Source organism: Hippopotamus amphibius, chromosome 1, assembly GCF_030028045.1.
Source record: "Hippopotamus amphibius kiboko isolate mHipAmp2 chromosome 1, mHipAmp2.hap2, whole genome shotgun sequence".
NCBI lineage: Eukaryota > Metazoa > Chordata > Mammalia > Artiodactyla > Hippopotamidae > Hippopotamus > Hippopotamus amphibius.
Genome location: NC_080186.1, coordinates 45,647,797 through 45,672,633, shown reverse-complemented (window position 1 = coordinate 45,672,633; position 24,837 = coordinate 45,647,797). Strand labels below are relative to the sequence as shown.

The following is a 24,837-nucleotide window of genomic DNA, read 5'->3' as shown; positions in this document are numbered from 1 at the left end:
TCCCAGAATCACCGCCTGGACAGGCAGGCAGGTGGTCCGGCAGCATCGGGTGGTCAGGTGCAGCCACCTACCTTGGAGAACTCCCGGTGGGCCACAAAGGTGGCCAAGGCTTTGCACACGCTCCACTGCTTCTCAGAGCACAGGTCCTCGGAGACCACCTGGATGCCCACCTGGAGAGGAAGAGCAAGGTGGACGAGGGAGGAGGGAGGAAATAGAGCTCACCAACCCGAGGCCCTGCAGCTGGAGAGAGCAAGTCCCACCCCAGGCCTGGCCTCTGGTATTTCTGTATCACCTACCAAGTTCAGGGGGCTAGAGACCTGGGGTAGGTTCTGATTCTGCCCCTGGCTCCCTGGGAAACCTTGAGCAAGTCACGTCCTTTCTCTGGGCCTCAGTTTCCTCATCTGTAAAATGGGAATGATTGTACCTACCCTCACAGTGTTATTGAGAGACAAAAATGAGGCCGTGTTATGAAAGGGCTTGAAGTTAAGTGTCGGCTAAATTGGAAGAAGAGACACCTTGGGGGTCCCTAGGGGACTCTTGAGCATTTATGGGGTACCCAGAGGTACAGTCAGGACTCTGCTTCCCCAGCCTCAGTGGTCCCTCAGTAACCCCTGGCCCAGCTGGGTGAAGTTGCCTGGGCCTGATGTCCATAAGTGAGAAATAGAGGCCTTTCTCCTGAGCCACAGAGCCCTGTGCATCACCAAAGAATCCTCCCATTAAACTTCCAACAGCCCTGCAGCATAGGAATCATGTTTCCATTTTACAGATGTGGAGACAGAGGCTGTAGGAGGTAAGCTAATGGACAAAGTCCAGCGGCCTCCCTGCTCCAGCCCACTGCCTTCAGGGTCAGGCACAGCGGCTGTCTTCCCTGTACTCCTGAGACCACCGGGCAGCTGAAGAGAGGGTCTGAAACTAGGTGTGAAGACCCAGGAGGCTGGAAGTCAAGGCCCACACTGGAATCTATGTGGCTTGGTGACTTGGGGCCAACCCCTGCCCCTCCCCGGCCGCAGTTTTCCCTCCTGTGTTACGCATATTGGACAGTTAGACCCCTAGGATCCTCCCAACCCTGCCAACGGTTCCAGAGCTCTGCGGCCTCAAGCAGGGTGCTGTGAGTGTGAGTGTGAGTGTGCCTGGGCTGCAGGCTGAGAATGGAGAGGAAGGTAGAAAACCCACCCACCCCCACGCTCACCTCCATGCTGGAGTTGAAGGCCCGGTTCACCTTAGCCTTGATATTCACCACGTGTCCAACACTGAGGAGAGAAAAGCAGGAGGTAAGCCTTTTGGGGGGGCAGAGGGAGAGAACAGGGGCCTCAGATACTCGTGGGGCCTCTACTGAGAGGATCTGGCAGGAGGACGTCACGGCGTACAGAGCGTATTCACATCTGCGATGTCACCCAGTCCTCAAAGCAAGCTGGCAAGATGGTGCTGTTTAGCACCGCAGTCTACAGGTGGGGAAGCTGGGCAAGAGAAGTGGCATGAGGTCACTCATCTCCCCCCTCCCCTGCTCCCCCTTGTCCAGTGAATGCTCAAGCTTCTCTCTGCTCTCAGCTCAACAGCCCCTCCTAAGGAAAGCCCTCTCCACCCTCCTGGAGCCCCATAAGGGTCACCCTCCGAACACGTCTTCCAACAGATTGACCCGTCTCCCCCACAATCCTTAAGCTCTGCTGGGGCAAGGATCATGTCTGTTTTACTCACCATTGAACCTTCAAGGCCCTGCACATGGCACAAGGTGAGCCATGAATAGTGGCCTAATGGATTCATGAATTCCACAATTATGGAATGCCTACTAAGCACAAGATGCTATAAACAAAGGGTAGGGGGACTTCCCTGGTGGTGCAGTGGATAAGACTCCGTGCTCCCAATGCAGGGGGCCCGCATTCACTCCCTGGTCAGGGAGCTAGATCCCACATGCATGCCGCAACTAAGAGTTCACATGCCACAACTAAGCAGGCTGTGTGCCACTATTAAGGAGCCTGCGAGCCACCACCAAGGAGCCCACCTGCTGCAACTAAGACCCAGTGCAACCAAATAAATAAATAAATAAATATTAAAACAAACAAACAAACAAAGGATAGGAAGGGAAATGAAAACATTTAAAGGATACCTACTCTGTGCCAGGTACTATGTGTGGCCTCATTTGAACCTCAGAACAAGTTTGGCAGGTAGGTAGGTTTGGGGGTGACTGAGCATCAGAGAGGGTAAGTTATTTGCCTAAGATCACCCAGCTAAAGATAGACAGAGCTGGGATTCTAGACTGATTCTATTAACCACCCTAGCCCTCCTCTCTCCAGCTACAGCTGTCCCTCTGGAATGATTCCCAGGTCCAGAGGAACATCAGATTCCCTGGGGGAGCCACCTCGCTGCCGTGTGCTGACTTGTTCATTTCTGTTATTATTATTATTATTTTTAGTAGTTCTAATAGTCAGGTAGGGGAATATCATTTTTAGGAGATGAATGCTGACATGTGGAGGGATGAAGTGTCACAATGCCTGCAACTTACTTTCAAATAGTTCATACAACAGTGATGATGTGGATTCAGTTCCAGACCATGGCAATAAAGCAGATATTGCAATAAAGGGACTCACACAATTTTTTTTTTTTTGGTTTCCTGGTGCATATAAAAGATATGTTTACACTATACTGTAGTGTATTAAGTGTGCAATAGCAATATGTCTAAAAAGCAATATACACACCTTAATTAAAAAATACTTTCTTGCTAAAAAATGCTAACCATCATCTGAGCCTTCAGCCAGTTATAATCTTTTTGCAACAATAACATCAAAGATCACTGATCACAGATCACCATAACAAAATAAAAATAATGAAAAAGTCTGAAATATTACAAAAATTATCAAAATGTGACACAGAGACACTAAATGAGCCAATGTTGTTGGAAAAATGAGGTCGATAGACTTGCTTGATGCAGGGTTGCCACAAATCTTTGATTTGTAAAAAATGCAATATCTACACAGTGCAATAAAATGAGGTAGGCCTGTATTTATCCACATACAGATAAAGCCAATTTAGCAAAGTGTTAATTATTGACTCTCAGTGGTGATGATCACAGCACTATTCAACTTTTCTATAATTTTGAAAGTTTTCATGAAAAAAATTAGAAAAAAAAAAAAAAACTTCCCTGATCCCCCAAATAAAAATGTCTATTTTTTTGCAGTGCTTAAAAAAAAGAGAAAGAAGTCTGTGACCCTTCCCCTTCCTCCTCCTCCCCTCCCCCTACTTCCTCTCTAGCTTCCCCAAAGCCAAACAGTCACCCATGTGGACTCCCAAGCTTCTCTTCCTTCCTGACTGTCCTCCATCTCACAGCTCCAGGCTAAAACTGGCTCCATCCCCAGGGTCACTGCCCAGCCTCCTTGGGGGCCCCTTCAAGCCACTAGTTTCCAAACACCCCTCTGGAGGCAGCTCCTATAAACAAATCTGACCCCTGTTCAAGCCCTTCCCCAGGACCAATTTAGTCTTAGGGGACAGAGGAACTGGTTAAATGACACCACAGTGATGCTAACAGCAAAACCCAGATGATGGAGAACTCTAGAGAGCAAATAACCTGGTTTCTTCAATTAATAAACTTCAAGGGAAAAAAGAGAGAGGGAGGAGAGTGTAGAGGGAGAGGGTGTTGGGGGGCGATGTAGGACCTAAATGTTAAAAAAAAGACTTAAGAGGGAATTCCCTGGTGGTACAGTGGTTAAGACTCTGTGCTTTCATTGCTGGGGCCCAGATTCAATCCCTGGTCAGGAAACTAGGATTCTGCAAGCTGCACAGTCCCCCCCCACCCCAAAAAAAGACTTAAGACACCTAGTAACCAATTGCAACTTTATTTGCATCCTGACTTGAGCAACAGAAATAACTGTAAAGCAAAATAAAATAAAAACATTCACGAGACATTGTGGGCAACTGCATGCTGCCTGGATATCTGATGCTGGTGAGAAATTGTTCACTTTGTTTAGCTGTGCTACTGGCTGGTATTCAAGTTATGTTTTGAGAAAGTTCTTATCTGTTAGAGATACATTCTGAGATATTTTTAAATGGCAAAAGAAAAACAAACAGAAACTTCCCCAGCTTTCCCCAGGTGCAGGCAGGCCTTTCCTGGCCACCGACCATGCTCCAGGCCCCTCCCCAGCTTGCCCTCCTTCCCAGGATCCTCTCCAGCTTTCCCTCCTACCCACACCCTCCTGTGCCCAGATTCACCACCACCCCACTGGGTCCCGTGGCATGTCCATCCATCATGTACACACCCCACCCCAGTTTTCTCTATCCCTTGTTCCTCCAAGTGCCAGATCCCATGTCGGCAGCAGAGACCCAGAGCTCACCCAGACACGGCTTTACTGGCCTACGAATTGTCACTACACACAGTACTGGAGCCAGCTTAAACACTTCCTCCAGGAAGCCACCCTTGACTACCCTCCCCTCTGCGCCACTCACTATATCCGCCCCCAGACATACAGGCAATGTAGCCCATTGGTTAAGAACAAGGCCTCTGGGGCCAGATTGCCTGTCTCGTAGTATATCCTGCTTTCTTCACCAGCTGTATGACCATAAGCAAGCTACTTCACGTCTCTGTGCCTGTTTCCTCACCTGTAAAATGAGATACTAATAGTCAGGACTTCATAGTGTTGTTTTGAGGACTTAATAAGTTAATATATTAAAAAGGCATTACAAATACCACATCAATATTGGCTCATCCTGACACAGTTACCATACAAATGTAAGATGTTAATAATAGGGAACCTAGGGACTTGCTAGGTGGCACAGTGGTTAAGAATCCGCCTGCCAAAACAGGGGACATAGGTTCAATCCCTGCTCCAAGAAGATCCCACATGCTGTGAAGCAACAAACCCCATGCGCCAAAAACTATTGAGCCCCTGTGCCGCAACTACTGAAGCCTGCGTGCCTGAAGCCCGCGTGCCTGAAGCCCATGCTCCTCAACAAGAGAAGCTACCAAAATGAGGAGCCTTTGCACCACAATGAAGAGTAGCCCCTGCTTGCCATAACTAGAGGAAGCCTGTGTGCAGCAATGAAGACCCAATGCAGCCAATAAATAAATAAAAAATAATATGAATCTAGGTGCAGAGTATATGAGAACTCTGTATTATCTACAGTGTTTTTGTAAATCAAAAACTATTCTAGGGACTTCCCTGGTGGTGCAGTGGTTAAGAATCCACCTGCCAATGCAGGGGACACAGTTTCGATCCCTGCTCTGGGAAGATCCCACATGCCACAGAGCAACTAAGCCCATGCAACACAACTACTGAGCCCACATGCTGCAATTACTGAAGCCCACGAGCCTAGAGTCCATGCTCCGCAATAAGAGAAGCCACCATACTGACAAGCCTCTGCACGGCAGCAAAAAGTAACCCCCTCACCACAACTAGAGAAAGCCTGCGCACAGCAACCATGACCCAAGGCAGCCAAAAATAAACTAACAATTTTTTTTTTAAATCTATTCTACAATAAAAGATATTTGTATTACAAAGAACCATATGGCAGAGATCATTATTACCTGGAAATGACCCCTTTGAATTGAAATTATGTTTCTATATCTGCCTGCCTGCTGACTGGGAGCTCCTGGGGTACAGAAACTATGTTCCAGCTGACTTTGTGGACCCCAAACCCAGCAGGGGCCCTGGTCCGAAAAAGTGCAAGCAGCAATGAATGACTGATTAAGTGAATACAGGGACTGGCCAAACTTCTTCCTTAACCAAAACTCATGGGGCACCAGGAAGTCCTGAATAAGTCCTTGGCACTTGATGTTCTAGGCACTGATAGTTGAGAAGCAGGCTTGGAGGCCAGAGCACTGTATGCAGCCCCTGCAGCCTGTCCTGGGCAGGGGGCTGGGCATGCTCCTGGGGTCCCAGCAAAGCTGTGCGGAGACAAAGCTCAGCACAGTGTAATGAAGGCCTTCTAACCAGCACAGACAGGAAAAAACAAACAACAACAACAACAAAAACCTAGACGGTAATGAGCTCCTCATTGGCTGAATGGTCCAAGCTTCTGGCTCAGGCTCTGCTAAGGCACCTTATCTAGGGACCTCCCTACAGTCTGATGACCAATGACCCACAGAGAATGTCCAAGCTCAGAAGGGCATTCACTGATTAAGTCTAACCCCTTCCACTTGGAACATAAAAAACGGAGGACCAGAGAAAGAGACCACCTTCCCCAAAGTCACACAGCACCCGTGATGCTGCCCCAGCAACGCCCAACTCCAAACCCGGCTGAGGGAGCCCGCCCTGTGGCACCCAGCCGCGGGGCAGCTCCTAGCCCACCGCCATCTCAGAGACCTTGCAGATGGGTCATTGCTCCCCAGAGGCTGCCCCCGCTCCCTCTGCAGTGGCCCCCAGGCCGCCGAGGCAGGTTCCAGGAGCACACAGGCTGAGCAGGCAGGAGATGGGGAAAGGGCTCCGGGCTCGTGGTGGGGAGACCAGAAGGAGGGGCAGGAGGGCCACGTACCTAATGGTGTGCTCAAAGTAGATATCGTCCATGGAGGCCGTGACGCAGGGGCAGCCCGCATGCCTCTCCGCTGGCGGCAGGAGGAGAAAGCGTGTTAGCCGACCCCCCGCAGGCCAGGCCTCTGAGCACATGTCAGGCCTCCTAGCTAAGCCCTGCCTCCTCACCCGCGCCCCCACCCTTCTTCATTTTCGTCACCCCGACCCTGTCCTGCACACCGGGGTTTTGTCTGTCTAGTACCCCTCTCCCTCCTGCTAGACGGCAAGTCACTCGAGGGCAAGGATTTTTGCCTGTGTGTTCACTGCTGTACCCCAGTCCCGGAGCAGCGCCTGGCAGGCAGGAGATGTCAAATGAGTGAAGGATCACGCCATGCTGTTCTACTTCCTGACCTCCTCGAGTGCCCGCACCTCCGCCCAGTCAACCTCACCCGCCTTTGTCTCCTCGCCTGAGTCATTCTTACCCTGAGGACTTGCTCCCAGGCCTTAGTCCTTCTAGAACCCCTTCCCTGCCCCCAGGGCTGGGTCAGGGCCTCTGGTCTATTCTCCCAGAGCCCTGCTTCCATTTCCCAGCCCCCATCAGACAGAACTGGGGGGCCGTCAGGTCTCCCGTCTGCTCCCCCACTCCCCATCAGACTCTGAACTCCCTGTGGGCTGGAGAACACAGGGCCCCAAAGGCAACGAAATGAGCTCAATCCAGGTCCACTCAACTCCACCCAAAGTCGGGAGCTGGGTAAAGCCAACAGCCACGGGCTTTGCTCACAGCCAGTCTCAGAGCAGCCACGTTTAACGCCGCGCTGTGTCAGAGCAGGGACCTTAGGGTACAGTACTCAGAGGTCTGGGGGTTTGCAGGCGAGAGGCTGGGCCCGAGCAAGCAGAGCGTGGAGAACTTGGAGAGGGCATTGCAGGCAGGTGGAGCCGCCTGACCAAAGGCTGGGATGAGGGAGGAGGGTGGCACTCGGTCGGGGACGGAAACCATCTCTGAAAACCGAGGCCTCTCCTCTGGGTGTGTGGGGCCAGGGCTGGGAAGGCAGCTGTGCCCGCCTGGCCTCACCAGACAGGCAGGCGGTGGTGTCGATCCACTTGAGCAGCTGCCCGACACTCAGCTGGCCGCGCTGGTTGGTGTGGCAGGGCAGCACCAGCTGGCTCATCTGCACCTCCGTGGGGTTCCGGTAGCCCTCGCCGTCTGCCATGTTGTTCTCAGTGCGTGAGGCTGACTTCCGGGATGTGCGGTTTAAGAACACCGAGGCCAGGCCCTGGGGAACAGGAGGGGCAGTCAGCTCACAGCAGGGTCTCCCAGGTCTCCCAGTCTCTGAGACCCCAGGGCCACCCACCGTGAGACCCCAACCCCAAGAGTGGCCAGCATGCTGCAGCCCAGGGTCTCAGACCCCCAGGGCTCTCTGGATGCCCCTTATGCCCAGCTTCCTTTTGGCCAACAGCTCCGCGTTAACACAAGCTTGGACCTGAGGGAGAGGGAGGGGAGAGAGGAATGAAGCGGGGAATTCATCCAGCTGGTGGGCCAGCTTTTTAAAATATTGCCTCAGGGGATTCCCTGATGGGGCAGCGGTTAAGAATCTGCCTGCCAGTGCAGGGGACACGGGTTCCATCCCTGGGCCGGAAAGACCCCCACATGCCGCAGAGCAACTAAGCCCGTGCGCCGCAACGACTGAAGCCCGTGCGCTCTGGGGCGAGTGCCGCAGTTACTGAGCCCGTGTGCTACAACTGCTGAAGCCTGCACACCTAGAGCCTGTGTTCCGCAAGAAGAGAAGCCATGGCAATGAGAAGCCCTGCGCACCGCAACAAAGAGTAGCCCCTGCTCGCCACAACAAGAGAAAGCCTGCACACGGCAACAAAGACCCAACACAGCCAGTAAATAAATAAAGTATTGCCTCAGATTCATCTTCATTCTGGGAGGATTCCCCTCTCTAGTCAGGGGGGCCTAGTGAGCCCTACAGCACTCAAGCCCCGGATGTGCTCCTAACTCATCCCCTAAGGGCCCCTTCCTCAGGCTCCTCATGCTTCAGATGACGTCAGAAGCAGCACCTCTGCTGGGTGGGTGCTGACCAGCTGTCTGATCCAGACCAGGGCTGGAACAGCGGCCAGCTGGAGAACCAGCAGAGAAAATCCTCAAACTCATGAATAAGAGGAGGCGTTTCTGCCCGTGGCCCAGCTTGTCTCAGTCCCCAGGCAGCAGAGGTGGGGCGTGCCTGGCAGTCCCCTGGAGGGGGTGGGATGAGGAAGGGGAGCTGACTGCCATCCTGTCTCTCCGGCCTGCTTTCCCTCATCACACTGTGAACAGAGCAGGGCACGCCTGCCTGTGTGGGAAAAGCAACAGGAGGGACAGGCACAGGGGTTCCAGTTTTCATGACCAATGCCAATCGTGGCGATGATGAGTCACTGCTAACATTTATAAGGTGCTTATTAAGTATCAGATACTCATCCAAGCACTTTACAAGTACTAATCCAGATTTTATCCGCACAACAAACCTCTGAAAGAGGTACGTTATTATCTTCATTTTAAAGATGAGGAAACTGGGTGGGGGGGACTCGAGGGGGGGAGTCAAGGAAGGGAGGGAATACGGGGATATGTGTATAAAAACAGATGATTGAACTTGGTGTACCCCCAAAAACAATTAAAAAAAAAAAAAAGATGAGGAAACTGAAGCCCAAGTAAGTGCCAAGCCCAGCTGTGACCTCAGAGGTCTAGCCACAGAGTCTGAGGTCCTAGCCACCATACTACACTGCCTGCAGTGTGTCCTGGGGCCCGAGATGAGGAATTCAGGGCCCTGGATGTAGATTCAGCCCCAAAGAGTGCTATGACCTGATGTTGACCCTACCACTGCTGCAGCATGAGGGCAGTGACAGCTTGGGGTAAGGATGGGTCTTGTGCTGGGGGTCTATACCCTTTGGATAACTCCCTTCACAAGGATTCCAGAGCTACTTTAATAAATTCAAAATACAATGAGTTGACTTGTTTAAGGTCACTGACCGCCTAAGAGGTAGAACTGGGATTTGAACCAAGCCAGTCTGACCCAGAACAGAGGCAGCTCATTCCCAAGAGCCCCTGGGTACCAGGCTCAGTGCTGGGGACCAAAAGAAGAGAGAGGAGGGCAGCCACCCCAGAAGCTTGCAGCCTGGGTGGGGGCCTGCAGGTGCCAGGCTGCCAGGCTGCCAGGCTGTTATTGCAGGCAGCTCCCAGGCCACTGTGGTTCAAGCAGCAGGACCCATCACCATGGTAACCACTGTCAAGGCATGTCCGGCCTGGTGCGCACTGGGGGCCTGCCTGGATGTGGATGCAAGTGGCTGACTTTCTGGGTGTGGGAGACGGTAGAGGGAGTAGGCAAGCAGACTCTGTCCACCCCACACTCTTCCCAAACCCCTCCCGTAGCTAGGGGTTCTGGGCAGAACATTCCAGAAAGAAGCCCTGGAGAAAGCGATGGCAATGGGGGAGGCAAGATGCAGAGGCAGAAGAAAAGCAGACCATATGGAGTTTCTGGACAGTTCTGGATGTGCACACAGGGAAGCCCCCTCACACAATGTCCTTACTTTACAAGCCTCTTCTCACCCACTGCCTCACTGGATCTTCGTGAGGCAGGCAGAGGGTGAAGACTATCTACTCCATTTCACACAGGAGGAAAGTGAGGATGGAAAAAGCCTCAGACCCGCAGTCAGGTCACCCGAGTTCCAATCCTCTCTGCTTCCCGCCTAGCCAATAGCCACTCCTACGAGCCTCCTATTTCCTGTTCTGTGAAACGGAAGTCCCATCCGTTGGAGTCTACATACCTGGAGGCAGGATCTTTGCCTCGTCCATTTGCTCATTCATTCATTCACCGAGCACCTCCTCTGTGTTGGACCCTCCCCCAAACACTGAGCATGTAAGATAAATTGGGCCAATCCTTTGAGAAGCTCCTACTCTAGTGCTCATGCTTAGAAGTACCTGGCATACAGTAGGACCTCATTGAAGGTTTGTAGAGGGATGTCTGGAGGCAGACTTGAGTTCAAATCCCAGCCCTGCCCCTCAGGCACTATGTGACCCTGGGCAAGCCCCCATCCTTCCTGAGCCTCATCCATCACTCACCCAGCAGGGGCAGGGGGAGACTGCCAGTCCCCAAGGTACCCCGCCCCTGGTTCCAGGATTCTGGGGTCTAATCCTGCAGGGGTCTGGTATAGCTGAGCTTTCTAATAAGGAGGCTAAGGGGCCCTGTCACCCGTCAGGCAGGAAATACTGTGCCCCGAGCAGGGCTGAGCTCCCACCCCACTCCCCCCAGGGAAGCTGAGGAACAAGTCCCACTGTGCTGTGCCTCCACTTCCCTCCAAGAGAGGCGGGCAGAGCCCCTGGGCTGGAGCACGGGCAGAGGGGGCAAAGCACACCGATGGCAGAGCCTCTCAGGCTCCAGCTCCTTCCTTGGGCTCCAAGGCAGTCTGCCACATCAGGGCAGGCCAGGCCAGGCCGCCTTCGCATCCCAAGGTGGGCAGGCAGCCAGCCCTGGAGTCAGGGGCGTGTGTGGCCCAGGCAGGGGCTGGCCAATGAGGTCCCAGAGCCGAGCCACTCCTCTCAGGGCCAGTCACGGGGAGAGCTGAGGCCCTGGACAGAATTAGGGCCTGCGGCGGCTAGGCAGGCTGAGCCAAGACAGCTGACAGGGAGGACAGAGCCTGCATGAAGGTGGGGAGGGCATCTAAGGGTCAGAGACGTGCGCTCTCAGACGGCGACCGTGCCAGGCGCTGGCTCCCGGCCGCAACAGACCTGGCCAGATTCGATAATCCCAGACCAGGCCCCAGCTGGCTACACTGTGGGCTCTGTGTCCCTTCTCCTTGGTCAGAGTCATGTGACAGGCCTGCTGGGTTAGAGCAGGAAAGGCCACTTTGCCTAATCCCTTCACAGCTGGGGAGACTGAGGCACACAGAGGGAAAAGCTAGTCCGGGGTAAAGCCTCCCAGGCCAGGGCTCCTTCTGGGCAATCTGACAACAGGCCCCCACTGCAGACTGAATCTGGATTTCCTCCCTCTCCCAAGGAGCCAAGTCCCAAGTCCGAACCTCCTTAATCTCTCGGTGCAGCCCCCACTGCCCTGATGCGCTCAGGGCCCTGCCCTGCTCACTCACGGGGTGTTTCCACAGCCAGTCCACAGGCCTCCAGCCTCTCCACCTCCTTCCAAAACCTAAATCCACCGGCTCGACAACCACAGCCTACTGCTCCTGCCTTGCAGGGAGGCCAGACCCAGCCCTTGCAACCGGGACGTCGCTCCGCCCCTTAGGACCACACAGACGTTTCCGAAGAGCAAGCCTGAGCAGGCACCTCCCCTGCTCAAGACTCCTCAACGGCTTCCTACCGCTCTTGGGATCAAGGCCCTCCTCTGTAGCTCCTGCCACTTTCCCCGCGGCTGCCCTCCCGGCTCCAGACCACGCTCGGCTCCTGAGAGCACACTCTCGCCCCTCCTCCATGCCCCTGGCACGTGGGCGCTGTGCGACCCCCCGCACCTGCCAAGCGAGTGCTTCCTCCTCCTCTCTTCTCAGCCCCTCCACCATCCCTGCCTCTCCCCCAGGGAGAGCTAGGGCCTCCCCGGCCCCCACAGCCTCACTGTCTCCGTCACAATACTGACCAAGCCGTACTGTCCCTGTTTTCACAGCCACCTGCCCCAGCAGACAGGCGTGCCCACAGGACAGGGATGGACGCAGGCCTGGCACAGAGCAGGTGCCAAATTAACACCTATGGGAGAGGAAAAGGGTGATGACAAGGAGGGCCTTGGAGCTGAGACTTGAAGACGAGGATAGTCTGAGGTACAGGGAGGATTGAAAAACAGCAGAAAGGAGAAGCGGGAACAGCTGGGGCTCCGGTGATGGGCGTGGCGGGGCAAAGGGAAGCAGGTGGCAAAGTACTAGGTACTGTGGGGGTGGAGACAGAGGGAAAGGGGCCAAGGAATCCCCCAAGACCAAGAAAGACCCCTGGAGAAGCATGTGGCCTACAGTGATTAGAGCGAAAATGTGGAGACCAGCCAGCAGAGAGATCTTAGTGCCTTTAAGAGCCATCTGGAAGACCAGGCCTACAGCAGAGGAGGCCCACCTGCCCTGGAGGAGAGGAGCTGGCCTGGTGACCTCTCAGTGCACCCACCACGGCACGGGACTGTGCACGGCCTTGGGGGTCAGCCTGGCCTGGACATCTGTGGACTTCAGTTTCCCCAGCTGTAAAAATGGGATTATAATACCTATACCCAGGGTCATCACGGGGAGGACATGAAACAAGATCAAGCATTCAAAACCAGCACACGCCTGCCACGTGCCTAACGTTTATTGAGCACTTAGGTTAGCATTATAAAGCTGAGTTTGGGCTTCCTACAGAAATACAGCTGGAAGACACCTAACCAGAGCTCAGACCAGACTGTTTACATAGTACTTTCTTACACATGAGTTCACCAAACCTCGTGGCAACCCCGTGAGGAGGCAAGACTGGTAGCTGGTTTGAGAGGTTCTGTGAGAACTCCAAAAGCCAGCGACACTGAGTAGAGTCTCCTGTACTCTGTAATGGCCTATATGGGAAAAGAATGTAAAAAAGAGTAGATATGTGTTTATGTATAACAGATTCACTTTGCTGTACACCTGAAACTAACACAACATTGTAAATCAACTATACTCCAATAAAAATTAAAATGTAAAAAGAAAGAAAGGGAAAATAGTAAAAAAATTAAAAATTAAAAATTTTTTAAAAAGCCAGTGATGGGGGAGCAGGGATTCAAGTGCAGGTAGGAGACCCCACCCTACCCCATCACGACCCTCCTCCTCTCCTCCCAGCCTCTCCCCAGGGGTGGGGACTGGAAGGCAGGCCCCGAGGGGGCAGGGAGAAGCGCCTTGGCCCACTGCCAGCCAGGCCTCCTGAAAGCCAGGCACTCCTGCCACGTGAGGGAGCTGCCCAAGCTGGTGCCCTGTCCCCACAAAGGTGGCTCCAGGCTCTCAGCGACCCGTGGCCTCCCAGCAGTTTTCCCACCAGCAAGGCAGGAGCATTTGTCAACCTCCTAAACACCCCTTCAAGTCTATTCCCTATCTTCTTCCCAAAAAAGGCTCTGAGACAGCCTGCGCGTGCACACAGACCGCGCACCCACAGGGGCCCAAAACACAGAGCTAAGGAACCAAACAAGGGAGGAACAGTTTTGTTAGGAATCTAGCTGCACAAAGATGCTGCCATAGAGAATTGCATTTGGCCTTGAGATTCCCAGTGGACAAAGCTAAAAAGGGTAGTAGTGGCTTCCAAATTCTCAGGTAAAAAGAGGGTGCACGCGTCCGTGAAGCCAGCATGAGGGCTGGGAGGACACCGCTGGTCTGTTCCATAGGATTCTGATAGTCAAACATCATCAGATCATACCTTCATTCTAGAAGATAAATAATGGTCTCCAGTGCACTATACACACATCCTCATTTTACTTCTAGCTACAGGGAGTGTTGGCAGTTGACATTTTTCAAGATTCGGGGGTGAGGAAGGTAGAGTATTAAACCTTTTTTTTGGCTAAGCACCTCCTATCTGCCATTCATTTGACTAGCATTTATTGAACACTTATGACGTACCAAGTTCTATGCTAGGAGATTTCATGCGTATTATCTCAGTAATTCTCATACCTATCCTCCTGTTATTCTACCCATTTTACTGATGAGGAAACCAAGGCTGAGAGTCAGTGCATTGCTTCTGAGCACCTGAAAAGTGACAGATTTTAAGATAATCCCAGGGGAGTTCCCTGGTGGCCTAGCAGTTAGGATTCCAGGCTTTCACTGCCGTGGCCCGGGTTCAATACCTGGTCGGGGAAATGAGATCCCGCAAGCCATGTGGCATGACCCCCCTAAAAACGCACACACACACTCACACACACACACAATCCCAGACCTGCCAGCCAAAGCCCACATTTCTATCTCTATAGCACTTCCACAGGCCTCAGAGATGGAGAAGATGGAGGAAATTCTTCCATCCGAAACTTAGGGGATGCAAACTACCCCACGCCATACAGCTGGTCAGTGATGAAAGAGAGAACAGAGGTCAGTGCCCAGATTCCCCACTCAGAGTCCACAGCCTGAGGCAGGCTGCTCAGGCGGTAGGCGCTCCCTCCCCTTCTGACAGCCAGCTCTTGTGCTCTCCCAATGTGGACAGAGGGGGATGGGAGGGCCTCCAACCTTCTCATCCTGCCCCTGGCCCTAAATCTGGCAAGGAAGGGAAGGGGGGTGGGGGGCATAACTGAAATTCGGAACTAAGCCCGCCTCCTTTGGAGGCAGAGCTTCCAGAGGCATTTCCAGTTCAGTGTGTTCCTATAAAACTGAATATAAATGGAACTGGTATCAGTTCATCATCCCCAGGAGACCTTGGATGAGTTATTTTACCTCTCTGTGCTTGTTTCCTCATCTGTCAAATGGAGCATTTAACTAGAGAGCTCCAAGACTCTTCTCAAGCATGAAAGTGTTTGGCTTATGGGATGACCTCCTTGACAAGCCCCATGAGGCCCCCAGCAGACCGCCAGCCACACCTCCAGTCTTGTTCACACCATGTACCCCAGCCACGCTGGCCGCCTTTTGGTTCCTCACACCCATCAGGCCACTGCCCGCTGCCGGACTCATCTCACGCCACCCCCTCTGCCTAAAGCACTCCTCCCTCTCCTCTCCACCTCCACAAGGCCTCCTCATCCCTCAGCTCCATTCTCTCTCTCCCCTTCCTCATGCTCCTGGCCCCATGGACCTCCACTCTGTAATGCTCTCTATTGCGACAACACTCATTTAATTGTGGGCGTATCTGGTGGACATCGGATGCGAAGATCCACCAGGCAGGAGCCTTCTCTCTCCCTATACCTGGTGTCCACCAGGCCCAGCACAGAGCCTGGCTCACTGTGGACCAAATGAATGAGTTTGTTCGAAGGGTCTCCAATTCCCACTGATGTCACCCCATGTGGGCAGGGAGAATATGGGCCATGAGGTCAGGAGAAGTTCTCCACTAAAGACTCTGTCACCTCACCCCATTCTTTTTCTTTTTTTTTTTTTTGGCCATGCCACATGGCATGTGGGACCTTAGTTCCCCCACCAGGGATGAAACCCATGCCCCTTGCAGTGGAAGCAAAGAGTCTTAACCATTAGACTATCAGGGAAGTCCCTTTTCCCCTCTCTACCTCTTTTTTTTCCCCCTCACTCCATTGTAGAACAGGGTCACCTGCCTCCGTCCACCCCCAAGGGTAAAAATAACCTTGTCTGAAATCTGACACCTACCCTCAGTTGGGTCATCTGGAGAATTCCTCCTGCCTCACTGAGGAGCCAGCCAGGGGCCAGAGAGGGCAGGGAGGGCATTTCCTGAGTCCTTAACCATTCCTATCTCATCTGATTCACAGGAAACATCTGAGGTTTTATCACTGGCAAAGTACACAGGGGACCCAGAGAAGTCCAAAGTCCGAGGTCCCGCAGCTCTAAACCATAGAGCCGAGGCTTAAGTGCAGGCCTCCTGCCTCTATCTACAGGGCAGCCCTTGCCTTGGCACCTCAAGAGTGAAAAGGGCTTGGAGATTGATTACAACTGCCTGCTGGTATGGACGGGGAAACTGAGGCATGGGCTGCTGTCTGTCCAAGGTCTTAAGTGATAGGGCCTGAAGTCGGGCAGACCGTGGGTAAGTTATTAAAAAGCTGAGGTCAATCCCCACCCCATCTCCACCCAAGACTAGTGAGGGTTAAAGGAGATCCCAAAACTCAGGGAGCCTGACTAATTGTGAAGTGCTGTCAGGTGTGAGGGAGGCTGGAGATGATGGAGCAGTTGGGCAGGAACTGACTTATCTTTCCTCCAGCATCCTTCTCACTCCTGGGAAACTGAACGTGGAGATGGGAGGAAACATATGGAAAGTGCCTTGTAAACCACAGTGGCTCGGCCCTCCTTTTATTCCAGCACTTCTTAAGTCTGAGAAGGGCCTGCCCGCAGGGACACAACAGCCCGAGTGGGTCCCCACCCGCACAGATCAAGACAGGGGTTACCTGGGAGATGCTGTTACACGGAGGGGACACGGCAGGGGCTTGGAAACCAGGCAGAACCTGTAGGGACTGGCTGTGTGGGGCCAGGATTCAACTTCATCTCAGCCAACATCCTCAGTTCTGCTTCTCTGCATTGTTTGGGCATGGTCCCCACTGTGTGTTGCAGAACTAATGACCAATGGGACGTGAGCAAGTTTTTAAATCTCTCTGGCCCCAGCTTCCTCGTTTATAAAACTGAAAGGGTAGGTATGCAGGTGAAAGTGAAAACAGTCGTGCTCCCTTGTTTAATTATTTAATATGTGCCAGATGTGGTGCTAAGCATTTTCTGTGCCTTCCTTTTTCAATCCTCACACACCCCTAATAGTCAAATGTTGTTATTATTCCCATTTTACAGATGGCAAAATAGAGGCTCAGAAAGAGTAAGTATCATACACAGAAAAGGTAAGTATCATACACACACACACACACACACACACACACACACACACACTTAATCACATAGTTAGTAAAGGGCAGAGTTGGACTTAAACCCAAGTCTGTTTTAACTCAAGGGCTGAGGCTGTTTAGGTGCTTTGCTGTAACTGCCTCTCTCTTGTCTGATGGGCAGGATAGTTACTGCCACATCCCAGGCATTAGTGCCAGGCACAGGCCCTTCCTTACCCACACCTGCCAGGAAGGGGCCTCAGGGAAGCTCTCCTCCCCATCGACCCTCATATCCTCTGCAGGAAACAGTGATGGTATCAGGCCTCCTCCTAGCACAGTCCAGGGGCCAGGGACTTGTCCTACTGGATGCTCAAGGCAAGCAGCCTGTGAGGGAGTGAGGTGGCCACCACCAGTGCAGAAACTGTAAGCTCTGTCAGCTGAAAACTGTACTTTCTAAATCCTCACCTTTCAGGAGTGGGAGGAAACCTCATGGACAGCTAGATATGCCCCTCTCAGATGCAGGCATCTCAGGTACCACCATCACCACCACCCCTGCCCTGCCTAGTGGCTGTCCAACATGAGCTTGCTTGCTCCCTGAGACGGGGGGCTCACTCCCTGCTGATGTAGACACGTCTCCTGAGAAGCAGGCCTGCTTGTCAGAGTTCTTCCATCTACCCCTCCACCACTGACAGCTGCCTCCCTGCAGCTTCCTTCCTTGGAGCCGTTTGCCACCTCCCACCCCCTACCTCCAGCAAACCCCAGAAAGGGGCAGGAGGGGTCTGCACACAGGCAGTCTGAACCCAAGTGTGCCTGGCCCCCACTATGTGGCCCCTCAGGCAAGCCCCTCCAATAGTCCTCAGCCTGCAACCCACATTCACAGGCAACCCCCCAACCATGGGAGCCCCTGGCAGTGGGGGGGGCCCTTCAGGATCTGCGAAGAACAGGGCCAGCCTCTCTCTTCATCAGAGCCCTTCATGCCCTCCCTGCCAGACAGCCAAGGCTGCTGCCTGACACCGCCTCTGGGTCACCATGGCAACGGGCGGCCAAGGGGTAGGCCAGGCCTGGCCATCCTGCAAGCAAGCTCGGTTACCTTGGAGCTGGAAACACCAGTTACAGGGACCACATGTCCCCTCCAGGAGGGCAACGGGAGAGGGAGAGAGAAGGAGAAGAGGGAAGAGGGGAGGAGAGAGGGGTTATAGAGAAAGAGAGAGAAAGGGAAAGAAGGGAAAGGGAGAAAGGGAATAGAAAAACCATGAGGTCGAAGAATAGACACTGGTAGGGAACAGAGCAAGCAGAAGAGAGCACGCACGAGTGCGCGCGCGCGCACACAGACACACACACACACCCCCCCCCAGAGAGAGACGCGAGGGAGGCAGGAAAGGGGCCCCCTCCCAACCTCCCCCGCTGCTCGCATTCCTCAGGCCTGCGCTGCTCTGGGCCCTGTGGGACTCTGGCCGCAGCTGGGACTTCCTGCTCCAGGAAGCTGGCAGCCCCGTGGCCCCTTGGAGGCCCCAGGTGCTGCCGCGGCCCGCAGTCCCCTCCTCTGAGGGGTGGTGTCTGCCCGCCCCGGCAGGTGGGGCCCCTGCCCCAGCCTCTCAGGCAGCACCTACAGCGCAGCCCCCTGCTCCGTTCCCACATCCCCCCCGAGGCCCCAGCTGGCCACCGGTCACCAGTGCTCCTGCCCACCCAGGTCTCCTGTCCTCTCACCCAGCCCCCCTCCCCTCATACAACACACCAACGTCTTTCCCCCAAAGTGCTCAAGCTGTTCCTAGGCAGAGCACAGTGGCGAGAGTAGCTGTGACTTCACCCACAGAACATATTTCCTTACCCTGCGGGAAGCGTGGGCCTCAAAACGAGGCCCAGGAAGAGGACATCAACCCCCGAGGGGCTGCTTCTAAGTCCCCGAGTCACCAGGTGGAAGCGTGGGACCCAGAGCTGGGCCCAGCCCGCTCCCTGCCAGGGCTGCTGAGCTGTGCAGATGCCCCAATGGTTCTCGGCTGGGCACATCCCATGTTCCAGGGCCTTCCGCAGCCTCAAGCTCTCCGGCTGCACGATGGCTTTATTATTCCTGCCCTAGTCCCACTCCCACCCCCATGTACCCTAAACTGTCTCAGAGAAAGCTGAGCCCACAAGAAAGGCTTATTGAAGAGGTGATGAGCAGGGCAGAGAGAGAAGAAGGAAAAACAGGAAGGCACAGCAGGCTGGCAAGAGGGACACAGTCTGCATTGGAATCCTGGCCCCGCCTCTGTCTCCCTGAATAACCTTAGCCACTTACTTAAGCCACTCTGAACCTCACTTTCCACATCTGTAAAATGGGAATAATATCATAGTGAGGATTCAATGAAATTATACACAAAATGCTTAGATCAAGATCTGACCTGTAGAAAGTGCTTGAAAAGTATTGGCTCTCCATGTTGTTAAAAAGCTGAGGCATTTGTATCATTTTTTTAGATTCCATACAAAACATAAATAGACTCATAGACATAGAAAACAAACATGTTTACCAAAGGGGAAAGGTGGGATGGGGACAGAACGATAAATTAGGAGTTTGGGATTAACATATACACACTACTACATGTAAAATAGATAAACAACAAGGACCTACTGTATAGTACAGGGAACTATATTCAATATCTTGTAATAACCTATAATGGAAAAGGTGGAAAAGAATCTAAAAGTACAGAGGCGTTGTCGAAGGACACAGGAAATCATCGTAACCAGGAAGGGCCTATACTGGTCCCCGGGGTAAAAGATGCCCATCATAACTGGCCAGGTGGCCTTGGCAGAGCCCAAGCTTGAGGACGAGGACCCAGGCTTCAGGTGGACAGGAGAGCTGCGGGAAGCTCCCAGCAGTGGTGAGGGTCTGATGGGCCTTTCTGCCCAGTTCCGGGACAGTCACTTCCAGGTAAACACACCATCTACCACCAGGTCTCCATTTTAGCTGTGGATCACGATGTTGAACAGGATGCAGTCTGTGGCACTCCACAGAGGCCTCCCATGGATGAACACTCAGTCTAGCCAAACTCAGCAACTTCTCATCTCCCAGGCCCCTGAAAGGCTCAAGATGTCTCACTAAGGAAATGGCCTCTTGGAATAAAAAGCAGTGATCACAAGAAACCAGCTTGGGTTCACGGGGAGCAAGGCATTCCAGACATAAGGGAAGAGCTCACTGGGGCAGGAATAATATATTTTGTGTTTGCACAGACTCAGAACATTGTGGGTGCTCAGTAGACATGAGTTAAATTGAACCTGGGAGCCACCTCCCATGGAATCCCACATTTGTCTGCTCTGTTCAACATTTGCTCAAAGGGCTTGACCATAGATGGCTACCTGAAAGTTTGTAACTTTTAAATATAAAACCAAGCAAATGAAAATGAACAGGATTCCCTGCTATCGGGCTGCATTTACGTTTTTCTGTGCTGTCACTTTGTTCTAAGCTATGTGTGTGCTGGGGTGGCTCTAGCTTAATGGTTGTTCATGCAAAAATGGCCTCATGGTTTCCTTTATCCACAAGCTCAATCATGACAACTCCTGCTGCATCCAAACGGGGCCCTGTGGCTGCTGAAGGCCTCTGCGGAGGTGGGGGTGGGGACGTGTTTAGGGCAGGAGTGACTGGGTGGCAGAGAAGAGACAGCCTCCAGCTGGGGCACAGCAGGCAGTGAGGCCCAGCCCTGTGAGGGGGGTACAGAGGGGACAGGGAACGGCACAGGACAGAGAGCCAGGCAGTAGGGGGAGGCAGCAAGGGGGCCATGCTACATGTGGCCTGGGTGACAGCCCTCTGGCGGCAAATGTGAATGCTGGCCGGGTCAGAGGACAGGAGAGTCCTGGTAAGGAATAAAACCAAGAACAAATAGGAGTGGACAAGGGTAGAAAGAGGCCAATTCTGGCTGAGGATCAATATTAATCTTTTTTTAAAACTCTCATTCCTTCCTTCAAAGTTCTGGGAGTACAGCATTGGACAAGACCCAGACTCTCCACTCATGAATAGACAATAAACAAAGGAACAAGAACCTTTTAGAGTGAAAAGTGCTATCAGAAGAAAAACAGTGAGCAGCATTGTTTACAATAGCCAAGACATGGAAGCGACCATCAACAGATGGATGGATAAAGAAGATGTGGTGCATAGATACAATGGAATACTACTCAGCCATGAAAAAGAAGGAAATCATGCCATTTGCAGCAACATGGGTGGACCTAGAGATGATCACACTAAGTGAAATAGGTCAGACAGAGAAAGACAAATATCATATGATATTACTTATATATGGAATCTAAAAAAAATGATACAAATGAACTTATTTACAAAATGTAAATAGACTCACAGACACAGAAAAGAAACCTATGGGGCTTCCCTGGTGGTGCAGTGGTTAAGAATCTGCCTGCCAACTCAGGGGACGTGGGTTTGAGCCCTGGGTGGGGAAGATCCCACATGCCTCAGAGCAACTTAGCCCATATGCCGCAACTACTGAGCCTGTGCTCTAGAGCCCATAAGCCACAACTATTGAGCCCATGTGCCACAACTACTGAAGCCCATTCGCCTAGAGCCTGTGCTCCGCAACAAGAGAAGCCACCGCAATGAGAAGCCTGTGCACCACGAGGAAGAGTAGCCCCCACTCTCTACAACTAGAGAAAGCCCACGCACAGCAACGAAGACCCAACGCAGCCAATAAATTAATTAATTAATTAATTTAAAAAAAAAAAAAGAAAAAAGAAAACGAACCTAGGGTTACCAACAGGGATGGGGGGGGTGGGGATAAACTAGGACCTTGGGATTAACATATACACACTACTACATACAAAATAAACAAGGTCCTACTGTGTAACATAAGGAACTATACTCAATATCTTGCAGTAACTTATAATGGAAAAGAATCTGAAAAAGAATATATATATGTATAACTGAATCACTTTGCTGTACACTTGAAACTAACACAACATTGTAAATTAACCATAATTCAATTTTAAAAACTTTTTTAAAAAGGAGAAAAACAGGGAGTCAAGGAAGGGAGGGAATACGGGGATATGTGTATAAAAACAGATGATTGAACCTGGTGTACCCCCCCCAAAAAAAAAAAAGGAGAAAAACAGGAGATGTGATAGAGAGAAGGTGGTGGACCAGAAGGAGCTAATTTAGGTTGCGTAATCGAGGAAACTCATGGCCAAGTTCTGAATGAATGATAAGAAGGAATGATTGTGCAAGGTTCTGGGGGCACAGGGTCCCAGGCAGGGGAACAGAGGGCGCAAAGAGCCCAAGGAGGAAGAGGGACAAGCTTGGCTGCCAGAGGAACAGCAGGGTGGCCAGAGTAGCCAGGGCAGTGTCAAGGAGAAGGGAACAGACCAGTCCCATGTCACCCAAGGCCTTAGGTCTCAGTGGAGTTTGGATTTTACTTGAGGTATGATGGGAAGAACTGGAGGCTGTGAGTGAGGAGAGAGTGGTCTGAGCTGCATTTTAAGATCACTGTGCTGTCGTATGGGGGCGGATTGCAGGGTGAGAGAGAAGAAGCAGGGAGACTCCTCCACGGGCCACTGCCGTCCAAAGAGAGATGATGGACGCAGGGGTATTGGGAGGTGGAGCCAGCACCACATGCTGACAGCTTCCACGTGTGACAGTGAGAGAACAGGGGAGGCAGGGAGGACCCAGACTTTGGACAAATGTCTGGTAGGTGGTGGTGATCATTACTGGGTTGGGAGAGACCAGGGGAGAAATAAGTAGGGGTGGAATCAAGAATTTTTGAGATCCTATGAAACAAAGAGAGATGTCAAGGAGGAGATGAACGTTCAAGTTTGGAGCCCGCTGGAGAAGCGGCTGCACCTGGGGACATGAGAGGACTTGGGCATTTAAGATCCACAGGACTCTGCAACCTTGTGGTTGGTCAGAGGTGGCTGCCAATTCTTTGCTTCTCCTCCCTAGACCCCAGGTTGGGTCTAATCCCCTCCTCTTGAATCTGGATCCCCCTTAGTGACATTTCAACTGGTGGCTTCTGAGACCAGGTCATGAGAAGCCTGGTAGCTTCCACCCAGGCCTCTTGGACTGCTTGCTCTGGTGGAGGAGCCCACTGCCAGGTGGGAAATCTGACTTCCCACAGAGACCATCATACAGACAAGGTCCCAGGTGGCTGCTCAGAATGACAGTCCCAGCTAGACCCAAGTTTCTGGCCATTCCCACCAAGGGGCCAGATACCCGTGAAACCATCAGGGACTCCCTAGACCAGCCCATCCACCGGCTGAACACCACCAAGTAGCCTCCATCAACACCACACACAGCAGAAGAGTCACCCAGCCAAGCCCTGCCCGAATCCCCGACCCACAAAAATCTCAAGATAAAATAAAATGGTTCTTGTTGTAAGCCACTAAGTTTGGGGATAGTGTGTCACACAGTCATAGATATCCTCCAAGGAGAAAGCAAAGATAGGGCTCAAGAGGTCAGCTGGGAAGGAGGAGCCTGCAAGGGAGACAGAGAAGGAGCCTTGGGTGAGGTGGAAGGAGCACTGGGAGGAGCGCGCCTCCTCCAGGAGGAGGGGCGCCTGCGGGTCCAGGGTCAGAGAAGCTCTAAGGGGGCAGGAGGGAGGGAGAGAGAAGAGCCCATTGGAGTGTATTAGGAAAAGGAGGAGAGGAAAGAAGTGGAGGCAGGGACCACAGAAAACTCTTTCAGATACTTGTGGGAATGGGGAGCAAAGAAACAAGGGAATATCTGGAAGGGGACATGGGGACGAGGGAGGGGTTTTGTTTGCATAGAGGCAGGGAAACAAAGAGCTCATTTGTCTGCTGATGGGACAGAGCCAGTAGTGTGCCAGAGAGCCACCCACAGCACGGGGACTGTCCAAGAACTGCTCTCCCAGAAGCTCAAAAGCCCCTTTTAGAAATCTATAGCTGCCATTTACTGTGCACCTACTGTGTGCCAGGCCTAGTCCTTGTGGTTCCTTTAATTCTCAAGCCCACCCTGAAGCAGGAGTCCTCATTTTACAGTTGAGGAAAAGGAAACTCAGGGAACATGAAAAGATCTACCCATAGACACATGACCAGTAAAAGGCAGAGCAGAGACTGGATGTGGGTTCTTCTGACTCCAGAGCCTGGCAGGGGTGCTGCAGGGGGATGCCAGCCCTGGAGGGAGATCAGGTCACCCAGCCCACAGGAATTTTGAAAAAGAGCCTGGCACTTGGGACACCCTCCATCGGTTGCCTCCAGGATCTCCTGACTTCCAGGCGATACAGAGAAAGAGCTGGAGGGGGAGTGGCCCCTGGCTAGTCCATCACCCCCAGAGCTGTAGGGACCTCAGCCCTCCCACCATCACCATCCCCCCACCATGGTCTCTTCAGAGGGCCTAGCAGGCTCAGAAGTCCCTCCCAGTCTCCTGTTTGCCTCCCTGAGAACCAGTCTGAGCAGGGATGAGACACACCTTGCAGCCTGGAACCTCTACTTTTATCTTCCAAAGCAAGGGCGCGTGGGTGGGGACCAGATAATCTCGGTCCCAGGAGGCCCTCAGGGTAGGGCTGGAGGAAGCAGTGCTGTACCTGCCCCTTCCTTTGCCCCAGAGTCATTCAGTCCTTGGGCCTCTCCCTGGGCCCATGCATTCGCAAAGCCTGTAGGCAGGCCATCCAGCCTCTACATAAATGCATCATGGCACTAACCTGCTCGGCATGAAGCAGGCTTAAAAGACGAAGACCACTGTTAGCCCTGCGTCCACATGTTTCAGATGAGAAAACTGAGGCTGGGAGCCTCTAGCCCAGAACCAGCCAGAGCCTTCTGACTCCAGACCATCATCCCTCCCACAGCTCTGGGGGGCAGTATCCCCAGAGAAGGAGAGGAGCTGGGTCTCTCCACACCCTCCCTAAGGGATCAAATGGAAATTGAGACCCACCTGGTTTGGCTCAGCCTGGAGTATGCTGGAAATCTGAGGCTGCCTTAGGAAGTCTTGAAGGCCACTCCCCTTCCGGACCTCCAGATTCCCGGCCTGGGAGTAGAGCCACACCTGGCCAGACCACACCCCCAGG

The 24,837-nt window shown here is 52.8% G+C and overlaps 1 protein-coding gene across 1 annotated transcript in view; it reads right to left on the bottom strand.

The window, feature by feature from the left end:
* Window positions 1-24,837, bottom strand: part of ACOT11 (acyl-CoA thioesterase 11) — a 47,535-nt gene that overhangs the window by 15,489 nt on the left and 7,209 nt on the right. The window contains exons 2-5 of the mRNA XM_057711872.1: window positions 7,507-7,708; window positions 6,460-6,529; window positions 1,190-1,250; window positions 72-170 (exon numbers count right to left, since the gene is read on the bottom strand). Of these exons, the coding sequence (XP_057567855.1) occupies window positions 72-170; window positions 1,190-1,250; window positions 6,460-6,529; window positions 7,507-7,708 (432 nt within the window). The remainder of the gene's footprint in view (window positions 1-71; window positions 171-1,189; window positions 1,251-6,459; window positions 6,530-7,506; window positions 7,709-24,837) is intronic.